General features: G+C 44.4%; 1 protein-coding gene across 3 annotated transcripts in view; it reads right to left on the bottom strand.

Moving 5' to 3' along the window:
* Positions 1–20216, bottom strand: part of LOC120986794 (Schwann cell myelin protein-like) — an 87238-nt gene extending 67022 nt beyond the window's left edge. For all 3 annotated transcript variants that reach the window (XM_040415499.1, XM_040415500.1, XM_040415501.1), the window contains exons 1-3: positions 20084–20216; positions 9070–9176; positions 8010–8375 (exon numbers count right to left, since the gene is read on the bottom strand). In XM_040415499.1, coding sequence (XP_040271433.1) covers positions 8010–8375; positions 9070–9112 — 409 coding nt within the window. In that variant the 5' untranslated portion in view covers positions 9113–9176; positions 20084–20216. The remainder of the gene's footprint in view (positions 1–8009; positions 8376–9069; positions 9177–20083) is intronic.
* Between the last annotated feature and the right edge of the window lie 406 nt (positions 20217–20622).

Genomic DNA, 20622 nt, shown 5'->3' with positions numbered 1-20622 from the left:
CGACAACTCAACTTTGCATGCACTTCAGCCACTTGTACACCGCAAAGCACACCCTCCTTGAGCTGCAGCGGCAGAACGGCATCCCCCAACATAGGCGGATATGCGACGTTTCCACCCATTGGAATTCCACCCTGCTTATGTTGGACGGACTATGCGAACAGTGAAAGTCCATAAACAATTTCTTGATGATTCAAGTGAACAGGAGTACTACTCTGTGTAACTTCAATGTCAGCCAGTGGCAGTTCATGCGTGACACCTGCCGTTTGCTCAGGCCATTTGAGGAGGACATGTTATTTGTCAGTTGCCATGCCTACGGAATAAACAACGTTATTCCACTGCTTTATGTCCTGGAACAGATGCTGGTAAATCTGACTGGTCAAGGGACTGGAGAGGTGGCGCCTAGATCTCATGGCCACATGAGCCCTGTGGGGACAGGAAGAGGAGGAGAATATTGGAGCACAAGAAATGTGTAGCGAAATGGGTGGCCGCACCTGGCAGAGATTGCCCTGGAAAAGCTGTCCTGCCCGGCCAGTAGTGTGGCATCAGAGCGGGTGTTTAGTACGGCGGGGGCCATAGTTACCCCAAGAAGAACTCGCCTGTCCACCCAAAATGTGGAGAGACTGACTTTTGTGAAGATGAATAAGGTGTGGATCAGCCAGGATTTTCACCCACCAATGCCTGATGCATCAGACTAGATCATTCATGGTGCCACACCAACACTTTGACAAAAGAGACTGGTTTCTTCTGGCTACCTGCCTCAGCTACTATTCTGATGCTGCCACCTGCCTGATACCACACATCAAGTGCTCCTTCTTTCACCCACCATCTTCAGCTGGTACTGGTATTGCCATCCACCTCCCCACTCTGCCACCAGGTCACTCTGTGGTCTCCTGATGCTGCTGACACTTCCACACTATGTCACCTTTCCACTCTGTGGTCTCCTGATGCTGCTGCCACCTCCACACTATTTCACCTTGCCACTTTTTTGTCTCCTGATGCTGCTGCCACCTCCACACTATGTCACCTTGCCACTCTGTGGCATCCTGATGCTACTGCCACCTTCACACTGTCATTGTGCCACCCTGTGGCCTCCTCCTGATGCTGCTGCCGCCACATCCACACTCTGTCATTGTGACACTCTGTGTTCTCCTTTCGATGCTCCTGCTGGTGCCACCTCTACACTCTGTCATTGTGCCACTCTGTGGCCTTCTGATGCTGCTGCCACCTCCACACTGTCATTGTGCCACCCTGTGGCCTCCTCCTGATGCTGATGCTGCTGCCACCTCCACACTGTCATTGTGCCACCCTGTGACCTCCTCCTGATACTGCTGCTGCTACCTCCACACTGTCATTGTGCCACTCTTTGGCCTCCTCCTGATGCTGCTGCCACCTCCAGACTCTGTCATTGGGCCACTCTGTGGTCTCCTGATGCTTCTTCCACCTCACCACTATGTCATAGTGCTATTTTGCTGTTCCTACCCTCCCCACTTCATGACTGGGCCACTATTTTGCCTTTCGGCCTGGCTAACATCATCATTTATTTGACCCTTCTTCTAATCTGTCAGAAGGAACGAAAAATGAGACGCACAACGGATCCTATCTATTTAACAGCTGTAAGGCCTGCATGACAAGGTCCCTATTTTGCATTAGAATTGGCTTATGATTTGGTAGTACTTGTATAAGCGTTTAACAGAACAGGTTCTGTAGACATCTATGTGGTATCAGCTCCCGACGGTGTAAAAGGAGTGTGATTCTTCTTGATGCTAACATTGACCTGTAAGGCTGAGCTCATAATTGAGTTATTTGGTCAGTTTTGGCCCCATAAGTGCCAAAATAAGTGGTGTGTAGTTATTCTAAGAGAGACGCCTGTCATCTCCATGTCATACTGACTCACAGTATTGTTTCACTACCACAGCAGACTCCCTATGCGTGTTACTGAAAGGCACAGTGTTCTACACCAGTGATGGCCAGTTCGCAGTGTTCACGCGCGAACACATGCGGGCTGCCATCTTGACTTACAAGTCCGGGGATGCACAGGTAAGCCTTTACCTGTGCCTGTGTCGGGAGCCGGTCTGAAACAAATGCGGTCACCGGGAGCAGGCAGTTCCGAGAACAGCCCGATGAAGGCCCCCGGCGGCTGTTCTCGGAACTGCCTGCTCCCGGTGACCGCATTTGATTTCAGACCGGCTCGCGGCACAGGTAAGGGATTACCTGTGCATCGCCGGTCTTGTGAGTCAAGATGGCAGCCCACATGTGTTCGCGGGCGAACACGGCGAACTGGCCATCACTGTTCTACACCACTATAAAGGCTCTTTTCAGTCCGGAAAAAAATCCGGCAAACTGGCAGAATCTAATTTTTGTGAAATTCGCTCATCTCTAATCCCGACCTGCAGGGAGAGTGTATCCTGGTGTACATCATTGAACATTGCAGCAACTTGACTAGCTAGTCCTTTCTGGTAGTGAAACAGTTACAGTGCATCAGTATGACAGGGAGTTTTCATACAGTATATGGACGTGTGCATCGTCGTCCAGGCCAACAGTCCTAGCTAACCTCTAGCTAAACCAAAAGTAAAGCATACAGCAGTCTTTAGTAAAAGAAAAAATAAAATAAATGTGCGCCCTTGCAGAAGCTGTGTCCCAATAACTCTTTAGTGGAACAAAAGAAGGACATGGAGGCAGCACCAAAAAAGTAGTGGAGGGAAAAAAGGCTCTTTTAAGCCATGTTGTGCTTATCAATTAATATATTATCTCTTAAATCTCTTAAATTGCTTATCCATTAAACAAGGTGGACACCCCAATAACAGTAGAAGTAGGCAGCTTATTCACCCTAATTTGAGAATCAAGGCCTAATAGAATTGCTTATGTAATAAACAAGGTGGACACCCAAAACCAGTAAAATTACAAAGTTTATACACGCCAATTTGAGAATCCAGGCCTAATAGTATTGCTTATTTATTAAACATGGAGGACACTGTTTAATTACATAACTCAGTGCCCTATACAGGGATTGGTGCAAACTTCACTGTCTCGTATGGATTCCTTTCCATAGGAGACAGCTTCAGATTACAGCCCCTGCAGTCTCCCTATGCTCTCCCTACAGTGTGTAAAACTCTCCCTACAATCTCCCTACACTGTCCCTACAATGTCCCTGCTCACTCCCTATCCAATATTCCACAATTAAAAGCTTTTAGCAACACTGTCCCTAGCGCTTGTCACGTCTCTCCCTATGCTCAGCTCACAGGACAATGGTAGAGACGACGCGGGGTGAGGCTTTTAAAGGGCTGTGGCATCACAGGGGCTGGCTATTTGCTGATTGGCTGTCTGCACAACATTATGAGTGATCTTGTGTTCCCAGGCTTCTTACTTTCACTTTGTGACAGGCATTTTCTACTGTTAATAAGTATAGAAATAAGCATATTTTACTGTGTGACTAGCCACACATATTTTCCCCATAGAGGTTGTGAAATTGTACTTTTTTTTCCCCAAGCAATCTGTTACAAAATTTCCTCTTTTAGTAATCAGATCTGTGACTTCTCACAGTTTAAATAGATTTCATAATAATATGTACAGTACAGACCAAAAGTTTGGACACACCTTCTCATTCAAAGAGTTTTCTTTATTTTCATGACTATGAAAATTGTAGATTCACACTGAAGGCATAAAAACTATGAATTAACACATGTGGAGTTATATACATAACAAACAAGTGTGAAACAACTGAAAATATCTCATATTCTAGGTTCTTCAAAGTAGCCACCTTTTGCTTTGATTACTGCTTTGCACACTCTTGGCATTCTCTTGATGAGCTTCAAGAGGTATTCCCCTGAAATGGTTTTCACTTCCCAGGTGTGCCCTGTCAGGTTTAATAAGTGGGATTTCTTGCCTTATAAATGGGGTTGGGACCATCAGTCGCGTTGAGATGAAGTCAGGTGGATACACAGCTGATAGTCCTACTGAATAGACTGTTAGAATTTGTATTATGGCAAGAAAAAAGCAGCTAAGTAAAGAAAAACGAGTGGCCATCATTACTTTAAGAAATGAAGTCAGTCAGTCAGCCGAAAAATTGGGAAAACTTTGAAAGTAAGGGCTATTTGACCATGAAGGAGAGTGATGGGGTGCTGCGCCAGATGACCTGGCCTCCACAGTCACCGGACCTGAACCCAATCGAGATGGTTTGGGGTGAGCTGGACCGCAGAGTGAAGGCAAAAGGGCCAACAAGTGCTAAGCATCTCTGGGAACTCCTTCAAGACTGTTGGAAGACCATTTCAGGGGACTACCTCTTGAAGCTCATCAAGAGAATGCCAAGAGTGTGCAAAGCAGTAATCAAAGCAAAAGGTGGCTACTTTGAAGATCCTAGAATATGACATATTTTCAGTTGTTTCACACTTGTTTGTTATGTATATAATTCCACATGTGTTAATTCATAATTTTGATGCCTTCATAGTCATGAAAATAAAGAAAACTCTTTGAATGAGAAGGTGTGTCCAAACTTTTGGTCTGTACTGTATGTTAAATCAGAGGGTGACAATGGGCAGGGTAAAGAAAAAAAAGACCTGTGCCATGTCATTTGCAATTGAGAATGTGGGTGGTTGTAGTGCATAATCTTCCTCCACAAGTATGGAAAACATTACATTTGTGAAAATGAATTAGACATTGATCTGTGAGGAATTTCACACACCTCCGGTTGATGCTAGTTATTAGTTATGCCGTTGCTGCCACTGCCTGACTGTTCATCCTGTTCTATACTGTATTGCTACTGATGGCAGTCCACAATCTGGTGCTCCCTGGGGCCATGCAGTGATGGGAAGGGCACACCTTTTCATCCCTTCGGGGGCACACTCTGGTATTGGGATTCTCCTGTCTGGTGGTGGTTCAGGTGCCCTTCATTGTGGTGGATTTTTGGAGTTCAAGGAAGGGTCCCAGAGCAGTGCAAGATAATGTGGTACTGTAGCAATGCATTTGCTGCTGAGTGTAGTGTTATTCATCTCTCTCTGTGTCCAAGCCAAGGTCTCTCTATATCCCTTTAATTCTCTCCTCAAAATGCAGCAGTACAAATTTTCCCACTGCAGGTTTAGAAAATCAACAGTTTGTCTCCAAAGTATGTCCAGGCTCCTGAAGCCTTATCTCTATCTGACAAATTTTCTTGGGGGGTCCATAAGATTCACCCAAGCTCTCTTCACAAATGTTGTTGCCGCACATCCTCTCAGAAGGCTGGTTTGCATCCACAATGTATCCTCATTTTCTTCCTCAGAGGCTGGTTTGTCTCCCAAGCTGGCTGGTTATTCTCCCAGGAATGCTCTCAGGTGATTCTCTTTTCACAGCCTTTTACTATACTGTATTAGCATTAACAACCGTTTCTATGGGGAGAGTGGAGAAGCCATTCCTAACAGCTATAACTAAGTGGGCTGGTTAACCACAGCCTTTAAAATGGGATTCACATAAAAATAAATTTTTAACCCCTTACACAGTGTCCTGCTGGCACACTGCACTACTGTTGACTCTACTTCTACCATTACTACTACCTCTACACAGCCTCACATCTCCTGCCTTGTCTGTCAGATTCTATACTGTGCTGTTACTACTGCGGCTACTACTGCTTCTAGTACTACCCCTACAAAGCTTCCCATTTCACCCCTTCTGTCTTGTCCATTAAGTTTCAAACTGACTGCTGCTGTTCACAAAAAGATATAATTTTTGGACCGCTTGTTCAGAACAAGCCCTTGTTTTTTTCAATACTACTATGTGTGTATAAACTTCCCCAAATAAAGGACAATTTTTGGACTATGAATGAGGATGTAATGGGTTTAGTGGGTGGGATCAGCTGACTGAGTTGTTGTAGTAGGTGATGAAGTATGAGAGAAAGAGGAGTGCTGGACATGGAGCAGCATTGCTGGGAGATACAGTAGGTAAGTAGATGCACAGAAGGGCTGCTTTCATCACTAATGACACTCACACAGCCAGAAAGTGTACAAGCAGAAAAAAAGGAGCTACATGGGAGAAATTAGCCAAGCTATACCTTATCAAAAATGCAGTAAGGTTCTCATTAAGCTTTAGTCTGTCATATAATAAGTAACTGCAGTGTTTTTTTTTTTTTACTTTCATAGACTCTGAAAACCCCTTTTAAAGAGTTATCACAATAACAACACATCTCCTATTCCATAAGAATGGAGCGGTGGTGCACATTGTGACCACTCCATTCACTTCTGTGGGGATGCCTTGTGTTCTACATTTGTTGTAGGTTGGGGATAAGCATTGTTAGTGGGAAAAAACGCAAAAAGGGGTTACCATTGGAAATCATTAACACCTAACACTGAGCTTACAGCCTGAAGCCACAAGAAATGTGAAACTCAGATATGAACGCAGTTAACATTAATATCTTTCCCACCCTGGCACATGTTTAGGAAGCTGGGATATGAGGAGCTCTTTTCTGCACCCCCCCCCCCTCCTCCCCTGCCACAGGAAAACTGACTACTGAAGCATATGGTCAATCAAAATAGTCCTTAAAAATTTGAGGATCCGTGTTTAACTCCATTTTGTTTGTTTCATTGGATTTTTAAAGAAAAGAATTAACCAACTTCACTTTTGCATTTATTTTTCTGAAGCCCCTATAGAGGACTATGTGTCTCTCTGGTGATAGACTACAAACCACCACATACTCTGACTTTTCAGTTATCCTATAGGAGGTTGCCAACTGTCCCAAATATGGCAAAAATGTCCCTGATTTTCAGAGGCAGTCGTAGAAAATTTGGGCTCTGCCAAGCTGAAAGTGGGCAGAGCTATTACAAAATATCCCTACAAAATATGAGCATCGATTTTCCAGGAATAACATATTGACAATCTATCCTTAGGAAAGGTCAATATATGGTCGATGGGGGTCCAACTCCCCGAAGACTCTCCTATCAGATGTTTAAAGAGAGGATGGCCCGTCACATTCATCGGCCACATGTCATAATTCCAGCTCAGTCACATTACAGTCAATGGGGCAGAACTGCAGTACCAACCATAGCCACTATACAATGTACATGCTGTGCTTAGTAAACTGTGAGGAGGCAACAGCGCTCACCTGAGCACCACGGCCTCTTCAAACGGCCGATCAATGGAGGGACTAGAGAGTTGGACCCCTACCGATCAAATGTGGATAACCTGAGGATAGGTCATCAATATTGTATTTCCAAAATCCCCCTTATACTGTATTTTTTCCAGTATACTGCTTTTTGGGGTAGAGCGAGTACAAAATCTCTCTTCAGATTCTATATTATGTGTTGTGTTTGTACTGCTGAAACAGATGTGCAGTGTAATGCTGCTAAGAATAGGATGGCTGCACCAAGAACATGTAATTGAGGCGGATCTTCTAATAGCGCTGAAAAAAAGGGGCATCTCCCGCCAAATGGTCATGTATGTTGTAGCTACACTGATAGGAGGCTGACAAGTGATGTCCTGGTTGCAGCCTGTATGAGTCTGAGTTGAGTCTGAGGTCCCAGGAGCGTGAGTTCACTGATGTTGACCTAAGCAAAAGAGGGTTTGGTGGAGTGTCACTGGTTCAGAAGACATGCAGGGGGTCCTGAGAACTGATCTGAAGCAGTAGGTCCTAACTGAACCTTTATGTAGAAAGCAGCCCCACAGGTCCATGAGTATGAGAAATGGTAACCGCAGCAGTAATGTGTTATAGGTATGGTGCCCCCAATTTCTACAGTAAACCATTAAGCTTTGAACCTTGTTTTAGACTGAGTTTGCAACCCTCTCCGAGGGAACGTCTGCTCGAGTTGTGTTATTTCTGCCTGGTTATTGATAGTGCCTAATCAAATCTATAACTTTGGTGAGCACCCCAGCAGTACCACACACAACCTGCAGAGGGCCCTATATTTTACCAGCACACTACCTCTATATATTTAGAAGTTTAGCAAGAAGTAGAGGACAGACGGAGGACAATGTGGTTGTACGATCCGACCACACAGGGTTTGTTTCTATTCCTGCTCCATACAAACAAATATTATCATTTACATAATTACCTGTGACATAGAGAGAAACTGTTGTAGAATATTTCTTATTTGCATTGATATTAATATCTTCTGTGATCCCTGGATAATATTCTTCATCATCTTCTCCTCTCACAGGGTCTATCCTCAGGGTGCAGCTATTCTCTCCTGGTACCAGTGAGGTCCGGTCTCTGTAATCCGCCTTTACTGAAGATGAGTCCCTGGTGTTTAGGATCTCTGGATCTCTATGCATATACTTGTATAAGTACCATACAGTGCTGGACGTCCCTGAGGTATTGGCAGGATGATATGTACAAGGAATCTCCACGCAGGAGCCGTTCAGAGCAGTAATTATAGAAGGGAACGTCCACTCCTGACACACAGAACCCAGATAGAAGCCTGGAAACAATCAGCAGGACAAGAGGCTGGAGTCACAATTAGTGCTGAGCAAATTGAAGTCAAATGAATTGACTTCGATCGGAATTTCAAGAAAAATTTGATTGGCCACAAAGCCAAATTTCCTAGCGCTTCATGGTAACTAATCTATTTTTCCTGAAATGGCAGCTAAAAAAAACCCAAAAAACCATACATTTGCTCGCAGAGAGCTGTAGCGGCCATCGTGATTGAAGATACTGCTCAAAATCTCGTGTGACATAACCACGCCAATGCACTGGCCAGGCACGGTGACATCATCGGTGATAAGGTCACTGCGCCCGGCCAGCGTGATGACAAAATCTTGCCTGGTGTCTTCAATCAAGATGGCCGCAACTGCCTCTCCACAAGAAAATAGATAAGGTGAGTATGTTATTTTTTTGTTTAGCGGATTAAACCCTGAAATGTAGCATCAAATGCCGTGATGAATGCAGCGTCTGAGGGGTTTAATGACGGGGGGGGGGCGGCATGATCGCCGTTCCCCGTCTTTGAGTCCGCTACATACAAAGGAATGCACTTCATGGCAAAGTAATTCTTCACAAATGCCATTTCTTTATGAAATTCGACGAAGCAGCCCAATCGAATCTTTCATAACTTCGCTCATCACTAGTTACAATGTTTCATTCTATCTTCTTACATTGAAATATTGGGATTATGTTACCTTGAAAGACGATGAGAAGAAAGATCGGCTTTCCACCCGCCATTCTCTTCTGTTAGATGGTCACTAAACGTATTCAGACCAAATCATGGACACATCTCCTACCAGTTCTGAAGATTAAAGGGGATATCCCGTGATTAGCGTAAAAATTAAAATCAGACATCATCTAGGACATGACAATCTATTTCTAACAAAGCTAGAACCAGCCCTGGACCTCACATGGATCCAGAGTTCCCCTCTATTGCTCAAATTGCTCTGCTGGATTCTCTTAAGGCTGGCAGCTCAAAGGGAGTGTCCATTCTCAGGGGAATTTGGCCTTTCTTACTAGGTGTGTCCTTTTTAAAATGGTGTGCCTATTCTACTGCAGCCCATGGGGTGTGCCCTTCCTCATGAGTGTGTCCTTGCCGCAGCAGCTCTCTCCCTGTAAGTGTCACAGCTTCTAACAGTAGATATGGCTGGTGACAGTTGAAGGACAGAACTGAGCATGACCGACCACCTCAGTAGATGGACGTGAACATTGCTAATACAGATGAAACAATAACGGTTGCCATTATATTGAGCTAAAGAGAATGTCTTCCAACTGGAGCATTTCTGTAACAGAAAGTAAATTAAAAAAATAGATTTTTTAAGCTCAATATAAAAAAATAACATTTAATGACAGCACAACCCCTTTGACAAAGTCATAAAACACAGAAAATATGAAAACCTTGCTAGAACTGTGCATATATATATACACTGCTCAAAAAAATAAAGGGAACACAAAAATAACACATCCTAGATCTGAATTAATTAAATATTCTTCTGAAATACTTTGTTCTTTACATAGTTGAATGTGCTGACAACAAAATCACACAAAAATTAAAAAATGGAAATCAAATTTTTCAACCCATAGAGGTCTGGATTTGGAGTCACACTCAAAATTAAAGTGGAAAAACACACTACAGGCTGATCCAACTTTCATGTAATGTCCTTAAAACAAGTCAAAATGAGGCTCAGTAGTGTGTGTGGCCTCCACGTGCCTGTATGACCTCCCTACAACGCCTGTGCATGCTCCTGATGGGGTGGCGGACGGTCTCCTGAGGGATCTCCTCCCAGACCTGGACTAAAGCATCTGCCAACTCCTGGACAGTCTGTGGTGCAACGTGACGTTGGTGGATAGAGCGAGACATGATGTCCCAGATGTGCTCAATTGGATTCAAGTCTGGGGAACGGGCGGGCCAGTCCATAGCATCAATGCCTTCGTCTTGCAGGAACTGCTGACACACTCCAGCCACATGAGGTCTAGCATTGTCTTGCATTAGGAGGAACCAAGGGCCAACTGCACCAGCATATGGTCTCACAAGGGGTCTGAGGATCTCATCTCGGTACCTAATGGCAGCCAGGCTACCTCTGGCGAGCACATGGAGGGCTGTTCGGCCCTCCAAAGAAATGCCACCCCACACCATTACTGACCCAATGCCAAACCGGTCATGCTGGAGGATGTTGCAGGCAGCAGAACGTTCTCCACGGCATCTCAAGACTCTGTCACATCTGTAACATGTGCTCAGTGTGAACCTGCTTTCATCTGTGAGGAGCACAGGGCGCCAGTGGCGAATTTGCCAATCTTGGTGTTCTCTGGCTAATGCCAAACGTCCTGCACGGTGTTGGGCTGTAAGCACAACCCCCACCTGTGGACGTCGGGCCCTTATATCACCCTCATGGAGTCTGTTTCTGACCGTTTGAGCAGACACATGCACATTTGTGGCCTGCTGGAGGTCATTTTGCAGGGCTCTGGCAGTGCTCCTCCTGTTCCTCCTTGCACAAAGGCGGAGGTAGCGGTCCTGCTGCTGGGTTGTTGCCCTCCTACGGCCTCCTCCACGTCTCCTGATGTACTGGCCTGTCTCGTGGTAGCGCCTCCATGCTCTGGACACTACGCTGACAGACACAGCAAACCTTCTTGCCACAGCTCGCATTGATGTGCCATCCTGGATAAGCTGCACTACCTGAGCCACTTGTGTGGGTTGTAGACTCCGTCTCATGCTACCACTAGAGTGAAAGCACCGCCAGCATTCAAAAGTGACCAAAACATCAGCCAGGAAGCATAGGAACTGAGAAGTGGTCTGTGGTGACCACCTGCAGAACCACTCCTTTATTGGGGGTGTCTTGCTAATTGCCTATAATTTCCACCTGTTGTCTATCCCATTTGCATAACAGCATGTGAAATTGATTGTCACTCAGTGTTGCTTCCTAAGTGGACAGTTTGATTTCACAGAATTGTGATTGACTTGGAGTTACATTGTGTTGTTTAAGTGTTCCCTTTATTTTTTTGAGCAGTGTATATACAAAGTGCCTCTGTTATTCTAGTGCCCAGGCTCCTCCCACTTATTGAGGCTCCTCCCCTCAGGCCATGCACAGCAGTTCCGGATAATGTTCTTTTTCTCGCTGGTGGTTTAGGCGACTTTTACACTTGCGTTGTGTTTTTCCAGTATTGAGATCCGGCAGAGGATCTCAATACCGGAGGAAAAAAAAGGTTTCCATTTAGTCCTCACGCATTCTGAATGGAAAGAAATCCGTTCAGGATGCATCAGGATGTCTTCCGTTTTGCAAACTGTGGTTTTGTGTCCGGTCATAAAAATGGAAAAAGACGGATCCACCCCTGAAAACAATGTAAGTCAATGGTGACGGATCCGTTTTTTTTAGGAGCCTAAAAAAATGGATCCGTCAACCATTGACTTTTCAATGAATTTAGCAACGGATCTGTTATTTTCCGTTTTGATTTCACACAACCGCATCCTAACGGAACGGATGTATCCTGATGTGTAAAATCAAAACGGATCAGTTTAATTCCGGTATTGATATCCTCCGCCTAATCTAAATGCTGGAATTACAAGCGCAAGTGTGAAAGTAGCCTTAATTGCTCAGAGTTAGGTACAGTGTGTTACAACGGAGCAGGAAATGTTCAGCCGAGTCCTCAGGGTACTGAATAAGTGAAAGATCTCCATTAATCTAAACCGACTGCGGTGACAGCAAAGCCAATCAGCCGATAACTTTTAAGTAATAACCAAAACATGCAAAGTTATAACTAGAGATGAGCGAATCAAAGTTAATGAAGTGGAATTCGATCCGAATTTCAGGAAAAATTTGATTCACACCGAATCCAAATTTCCTCACGCTTCGTGGTAATGAATTGCATTTTTTCCTAAAATGACTGCTGAACGTGTGAGGACATGGAGCAAGGAACTCTGGGAGTGAGGGATCACCCACAATGCCATGCATGCAGCCAATCAGCAGCCAGCCAGCCCTGTGATGTCACAGCCCTATAAATAGCCTCAGCCATCTTGGGTTCAGCCATTTTTCAGTGTACTTAGTGCAGGGAGAGACATCAGCAGGCGCTTGGGACAGTGCTAGGAAAGACTTCATTGTGCTGAAGAAACGATTTACAAGTGCAGGGAAAGGATAGGGAGGAATCATTCCACAGCATTTGTGTAGAACAGGGTTCAGTCGGGGAGGTTACAGCCTGGGTAATAGGAACAATCCTATCACACCTTGCTGCACTGACTGCGGATCCAAATTGCCATTATACAGCTCTGTAATTCCAGCAAATCGTTCTTGTTATTGGGGTGCAAGTGCTGTTTGATACAGGCATTACCAGGGTTTATTACAAGGAAATATTTCTACGTCTTATTTGCCCTTGTGCGGTGCAGTTATATGTTCTAAAGCATTTTTTGTCTTGTATTAGTGGGAAAAAGGACTTATTAGCCGTTGTGTGGTGAAGTGAGAAAATGACAGCCCTTTTGGGCGTGTATTAGTGGCACAAAAATATATATTAGTTGCCGTTAAGCGGTGCAGTTATATGTTCTAAAGCACTTTTTGGCGTGTATTAGTGGCACAAAAAAAAGAATTAGCTGTTGTGTGGTGAAGTGAGAAAATGACAGCCCTTTTGGGCGTGTATTAGTGGCAAAAAAAATATATACATTTGCTGTTCAGCGGTGCAGTTATATGTTCTAAAGCCCTTTTTGGCGTGTATTAGTAGAAAAAAAGGGGCTTATTTGCCATTGTGTGGTGAAGTGAGGAAATTACTGACTTTTTTGGGGTGTTTTAATTTCCTTTAATTTATTTAATCTAACAGTATGTCAGACAGAGAAGTGCCAGACCCTGAACAGGGGAGGGGCAGAGGCCTAACTGTTTCTGGTGCAGGCACAGGTCGCAGCAGGGGTCAGGGGGGTGTGGCAGCAGGGGTCACAGCGAGAGGCCTGAGCTCGGTCATCTACTTCGTCCTAAGTGACATCAGACACCCCCAGTCAAGAGTCGGTGGGTTCGTCAGACACAACCCTTAGTTGGCATGGCCCGGGAGCAGGCCCTGTGCCCCCACCTGACCTCAACCTGCCTCTGTCCTTTTCTGTTCCCTCAGCCAGAAAAGTATTATATGCTGTGGGCTCAGCTCCACTATACAGCGAGGACGAGCTACTAGAGGACAGTCAGCAGCTACTGGCCAGCAAAGATGTGGAGGAGACATTTGCCGCTTTCTACGGTAGGCGGGCAAGTAGTGATGAGGAGAGTGGTGTAGGAGCAGGTGTTGCGAGCAGTCAAGCTCCTGACCCAGAGGCCGTTGAGAAGGACATCAGTGACGTGCAGACAATTCTCGATGATGATGATGTAGCTGATCGCACTTGGGAGCTGGGTGAATTAGGGGCTTTATCATCATAAGGAGAAGAGGGTGGCAGCTTTCCGTGAGGCAGCGGCAGAGCCAGCAAGTCGCTTGCGTGGCCGGTAAGTGTCAGGGTGGCAGCAGTGGAAGATGAGGAGCCAAACGTGCCCGGGGTCGACCAACCGCTTCGCAGAAGCCTACCTGCCTGGAAAGTACCGGTGCAGGGCTTCATGGATGCAGCGGCGGTAGCAGTCAGTCAGTGCAGAGTGTTGGGTGTAAAATCACCTACTTGGCGGTGTGGCAGTTTTTTGTTAAGCTGCCAAAAGAAGTGAACATGTCCATTTGTAGAATCTGTGGGCAGAAGGTGAAGCGTGGCCAGGGTGCCAATGTTGGCACCACGGCCCTGTGTCAACATATGCAGCGTCACTATAAAGTGGCCTGGGAGAACCATGGCTCCGATGTGGTGGTCCAGCCTGCCGCATCAACCGCTGCATCACCCAGTGGCACGCACCCGATTTCAGGCAGTCAAGGCTCCACCACCTCAGCCGAAGGGAGCTGTCTGTCGTTTCCATCGTCTGCTGGTCCTGATGCTCCTGCTCCTCCACCTACTACTCGTCAGTCATTCCGCCAGCAATCAATCACCGAAGCGATTGCCAAGAGACAACAGTATGTGTGCACTCATCCAAAGGTGCAGAAGCTGAATGTGCTCCTGGCAGAGTTGCTGGTACTGCTGTCCCCCCTTTTCAAGTGGTGGACTCTGCATCTTTCAGAGAACTGATGGCTTGTGCCGAGCCAAGGCGGAGAGTCCCAAGCAGTCATTTCTTTGCCAAAAAGGCAGTACCAGCCCTGCACACACATGTAGAACAGAAGGTGGCCCAATCCTTGAGCCTGACGGTGTCTGCCAAAGTGTACGGCAGCGCCGATGTGTGGAGCTGTATCTACAGTCAGGGTCAATACAAGTCCTTTACGGCCCACTGGGTGAATGTGGTTCCTGCACAGCCACACCAGCAACTTGGCCAGGTGACGCCGCTTCCGCCTCCATGTTTTCACGCTGTTAGTCCTGCGACAATGTCCGCCTCTGCCTCCTCTTCCTCCACAGTGTCCTCAGCCTTCACTGCAGGGACAATTCACAGTGCCCCTCCAGCATAACACATGTGCAGGGCACGGAGGTGTCACGCTGTTCTGCACCTCGTTTGCCTGGGCAAATGGAGTCACACAGGGGAGGAACTACTCTGTGTCCTTCATCAAGAAATTGAATCCTGGCTTTCTCCGCAACAACTCAAAATCGGAACAATGGTGAACACGGGAAGAATATGGTGTCGGCGCTGCGTCAAAGAGGGCTGAGCCATGCACCCTGCATGGCAAACGTGTTCAATCTGGTTGTCAAGTGGTTCCTGAAGTCTTCCACCCATCTGCAAGACATCCTAAAAATGACCAGAACACTTTGCATGCACTTCAGCAACTCATACACTGCAAAGCACACCCTCCTTGAGCTACAGCAGCTGATATGCGATGCTTCCACCCATTGGAATTCCACTCTCTATATGTTGGACTAACTATATGAACAGAGAAATGCCATAAATGATTTCCTGATGATCCAAGAGGATAGGAGTACTCCCCTGTGTAACTTCGATGTCAGCCAGTGGCAGCTCATGCAAGACACACACTGTTTGCTCAGGCCCTTTGAGGAGGCCATGTTATTTGTCAGTCACCAGGACTACGGAACAACATCATTCCATTGCTTCATGTCCTTCATGTGATTTATTAGAGCCTTCTTCTGATCTGTCAGAAGGAAGGAAAAATGAGCCGCACAACTGATCCTGTCTATGTAACAGCTGTAAGGCCTGCATGACATGGTCCCTATTTGGCATCAGAATTGGCCTATGATTTGGTAGCCAACAGCAGGAGTGGGTACAAAACACAGAAGACATGCAAATATTCCATTCACGTGCCATCTCTGTTTTGGATCCACTCCTGTTTTTTTTGGCGGATGCTCCACAGACAGGATCCATTTTTTTGGGGGTTATTGTAATGACGGATCAGAGGAAGGGCAAAATAATCAGTGACATCAACACAAACTTACTGCTGACACCCTCTCCACTCTGTCGGGGGGCTTTACTTGTATAAGCGTTTAATAGAACAGGTTTTGTAGAAATCTATGTGGAATCAGTGAATTGGTGTAAATGGAGTGCGCTCTTTTACGCTATAGTAGAATCTTGGGCCTCTGCACGGTGCTTTATACCTGACGCTAACATTGATCTGTAAGGCTGAGTTCACACGAGTTATTTGGTCAGTTTTGGCCCCGTGACTACCCAAATAAGTGAAGTGTGCAGTGATTCTAAGAGCGACACCTGTATTCTACATGTCATAGTGACTGACAGTATTGTTTCACTACCACAGCAGACTCCCTATGCGTGTTCCTGAAAGGCACAGTGTTTCACACCACTATAAATGCTCTCTGCAGCCAGGAAATATAAATTTTTTAACACGATTCGCCACAAATAAATTCAGATAGAACCAAATTTTTTCCGAAAATTTGGCGAACGGGCCAAATCGAATTTTTGAGAAATTCGCTCATCTCTAGTTATAACCATAAATGGTCCCTAACAGCCAATTGATGCTATACGTGCATTAATGGAGAAACCTGCGGAAATTATATTTATTATCCTGAGCCTACGTAGGTACAATGTTTGCCATATCCACACCTCACTATGACCTTGATTCTTCATATGTACACCTTGTACATTGGGTGCAAAACTTCATGATATCAATCTCAAATATCTCCACCCAGGGGAATACACAGATCTCATGGGGCCCCATAGTAATACTTAGTACCCTAGCCCCCCCCCCCCCCCCCCCAGTTTTCCAATATGCGGGTCAATCACTCCTGGGAAAAGCTGCGTGCAAAGAGCAACTCCCCAGATAAAATTGTTATATAAAAAAAAGTCATCCTCAGCCTTACCCACTTTATTCGACCTCTAAGAGTTGTACAAGTGATTCATAAATAGGACGCTCAATCTGAACACCATATTTCTCAGTGTACTTAGACCACACTGATGAGTACGTTAATGAATCTCCCGTATACAGATCTATGTCTACCATTTCCCTAATACAGTGTGTTATAAAAGTGTCTGCCGGAAGCCACCACTAGGGGGAGCTCAAAGCATAGGAATTCATACAGTTACATGCAAACCATTGTCAGCAATGGAAGATGTAATAATATATTTGCACTGAGCTCCACCTTGTGGTGACTGCATGAAAATACAGTGTTCAGTTGGTAAGAGAAGGTGTTCAGGACTGGGCCCCCCTCCCCTTGGCCCCCGCCACATGGTCTACCTCTATTGTAAGTATGCCACTGTGTCTACCATCTATATTTCATATCATCATGGTACTTCTCTTCATCATCGCATCTCTGCCTGACATCAGTGTAACTGATTGGGAAGTTTAAGGCTATGGACACCTTTGGGGGATTTTTTTTATTTATTATTGCATTGTACTAATTTTGAGCTAAAAGATTTTTTTGGTCTTTACTAAAAATTTGGAGCCCCTTTCTCTGCACAGCCTTGAGGTTCTCTAGTAGCATGCTCTGTGATTTTACTGTGTTTCATCAAGCATCTCAGCTGACGGCTCCCTATCTCTGATCTCTGACCTTACAAACACTCATTATAGCTCAGTTCTAATCTTACTGATAAGAATGTGTCTTAAATTAAATTAAAGCTATTAGAACTTAGCGATTAAGGCTATTAGCTGACCAGCACAAAGTAAAAAAAAAAATCCCACAGTAAGACAGAAGTTAACCCTTTATGACAAAGCTGCTGAATATTTTTTTAAAGATCAATCGGAAAAAAAAAATTAAGCCCAATATGAGTAAAATGCAATCATAGAAAATTGCCCTGAAAAAAAAAAAAAATGATGACTGAGACCCTAAAATCAATATGTTCTTGGCCAGCGGCAGTGAGAAAGGCCTGGGCAGGCACCTGAGCATCATCCCACCAGGAAATGTCCCTGTTGGGTCTATGTCCAGTCCACCTACTACAGTACTGTGCCTGGATAAGCCATCACCATATTAAGACGAGACAGAAGATTAGGGATGAGCGGCAGGTGCCATATTCGATTTCGATGAAATTTGCAAATATTCAATAGAATATTCGTTTAATATTCGTCGAAATCGAATATTCGTCATTATTTTAGTTATTGCGATTATTATGCGATTTAAATAATCGCGATTGCGATTTTAACTTAAGGCTACTTTCCTATTGGTTTGATATCTAGAATTAGCGAAGATGACGAATATGACAAATGTATTCGTCATATTCCTCAAAACGAAGATAACAAAGTATTCTCCATCTTCGTTTTAGCTCCATATTCATCAACTTCGCTAATTCTAGCAATTAAATATTAAAGTTGACTATAGTGACAGCTGTGTTTAATTCGCTATGCGATTATATTACTGCTTTTTAAAAAAAAAATTGAATAATTATAATACTTGATAATTATTATAATTATTCTATTTATAAAAAAAATAATAATAATATAATCGCATAGCGAATTAAAAACAGCTGTCTCTATACTTACTCTATACTTAGCTGTCTCTATAGTCAACTTTCCTATTTGATTGCTAGAATTAGCGAAGTTGACGAATATGGAGCTAAAACGAAGATGGAGAATACTTTGTTATCTTCGTTTAGAGGAATATGACGAATACATTCGTCATATTCGCTAATTCTATCAAGCTAAACATAGTAAACCAGGTCCAAGTTGAAATCGCAATTCGATTATTATAACTTGTATTAATTGAATTGCGATTTCAACGTAATTCTCAAATCCGACAGTACGTGATGGGGACGCTGCATGAGCGCGGAAGTCGTCAGAAGCGGCAACAGGCACTGACTGGAGCAGCCAGGAAGTCAGGAATACTAAGGACAGGTAAGAACAACTTTAGGGGAAAAAAAAATATAACAAAAAAAACAAAAAACGAATATTCGAAATATCCGCGAATTAACGAAGTGACGATATACGCTAACAAAATTCGATATTCGAATATTCGCGCTCAACACTACAGAAGATGTCGCATTGTCCTGGTAACTTTCATAATCATTCTGCATTTGGTGTGATGGAAAGCCCCGGTAAAATAATTTTGCTTCAGCCCCCCACTAGAACTTCTCCGTATGCTCGGCAGCTGCAGCCTGTCCGCACCTTTTATCAGCATTCCTGGGCCTCTCAGGTGATCCATTCATGCAGCATTAGCATCATGTGTTTACAGTGCAGTTACACTGCATCTTCTCTAATTGGAGCCATCCACTTCTGAAATAGTGACTGTAGCATCTAAGGCTGAGTTCACATTAGCGTTCAGCCTCTCCGTTTTCCTGCTACGTTGTAGGAGCAGGAGAATGAAAAGGACGGACTCGGCACTTAACTGAGCCGAACGCATGTAGGACTTTTTTCTCCGCTTCAAAAATCTACCTCTGAGTGGTAATCTTACGGACCCCATTATAGTCTACGGGGCCCATAGGCTCTGTTCTGCTCAGATGTGTGCCAAAGCTGTCCTTTCCGTTCTCCTGCTCCTATAATGGAGCAGGAAAACGGAAAGGCTGAGCGCTGATGTAAACTCGGCCTACGGGGTTTAACAGAGCAAAGGGGCTTTCACATCACATTGTGGTTTTCGTTCAGTTTTGTGCATGCACTTGCTCTCCGGTCTCAGTGCAAGAATATCCAACTTTAATGTTGCCACCCGATTCTAAGTACTTATAGGGGTGGAGTATAATCTCCTGTCCAGCTCATCAGAACACCTTAACCCTTGCAACTGCCCTAAAATTGAGAAAACGTGCTTTCTACCTCATGGGTGCCTCCTTTTGTATCAAAATCGATGAGGAATAGGCTGCAAGCAGTGAAATTTCCATGCAACGCCATACATAATAAAATAATATTCCTCTTGTTCTTAATTTGTACATTAAAGTTTTGATAGAAGTTAAGTAATTAGCACCACTGCAAGTATCAGCAATAGGTGTACTGATGGTAAGTGCTGTAACTCCTGAGGAGGATGAACACCATAAGGTCAGTAATATTTGTGACTAGTAAGACTCTGCTGCTATTGTGACATGGAAGCGTACCTACTGTACCTACAGTATCTGTGTGTTTATGCTTCATATAAATAAGTAGGACATGAAAAGATATCCCAGTTTGTCATGTATCTTCTAGCTGCCTGTCATTCCCCTTATTGGCACTCTCATTGTAAATATTCAGACACAGCCTTGGTTTACAGAAAACCTCAAATTAAGAAAAACACTAAAAAGAAGACAGAGAGGAGAGGAGAGGTGGGGAAAGGGGAGGGGGATGCAGCTGAAAATATATTTAAAGTAAGACAGAATACCACATTTCTTAGTTACTTACATGAAATTTCTCTTATCTTGATATCTCAGAAGGCAGCACAATGAGGCTCGGATCTCTTTCCTGTATCAGACATTTGGGGAAGTGACTTGTGTAAATTACTGAAAATCTGGTATGAATTTGGCGGATCTCCAGCAATGCTTCAGATGTTTCGGCAACTTGGAGAGATATTCCATCACTACTTCTAGATCAGTACGAATATCTAGTAAGTCGTTTTGACTCATAATGATCAACTTCCTTTGCTACAAATGAATGTCTCTTTCACACTCGATAATGAGCTAGGTGACCTTTGGGGTTTCTTTTCTCACACATTGGTTTAAACAGGTGCAGGCCCCAAATAGAGCAGAAACGTTTACAATATCCAGAGTATTGGACTGTGAAACTTGGGTGTGATAAGCAATTTGTTATTTTTATTCAGTTCTTTCCTCCCTACTTTCCAAGAGCCATATTTTTTTTTACTTTTCAATTCACAGACATTTGATTACTTTTTTGGGGGTAGTAGGCACATTGTTTTGTTTTTTTTTTTGTTTTTTTTTGGGGGG

The sequence above is a fragment of the Bufo bufo genome, chromosome 1 (assembly GCF_905171765.1).
Source record: "Bufo bufo chromosome 1, aBufBuf1.1, whole genome shotgun sequence".
NCBI classification, from domain to species: Eukaryota; Metazoa; Chordata; class Amphibia; order Anura; family Bufonidae; genus Bufo; species Bufo bufo.
This window is presented reverse-complemented; position numbering and strand designations above follow the sequence as displayed.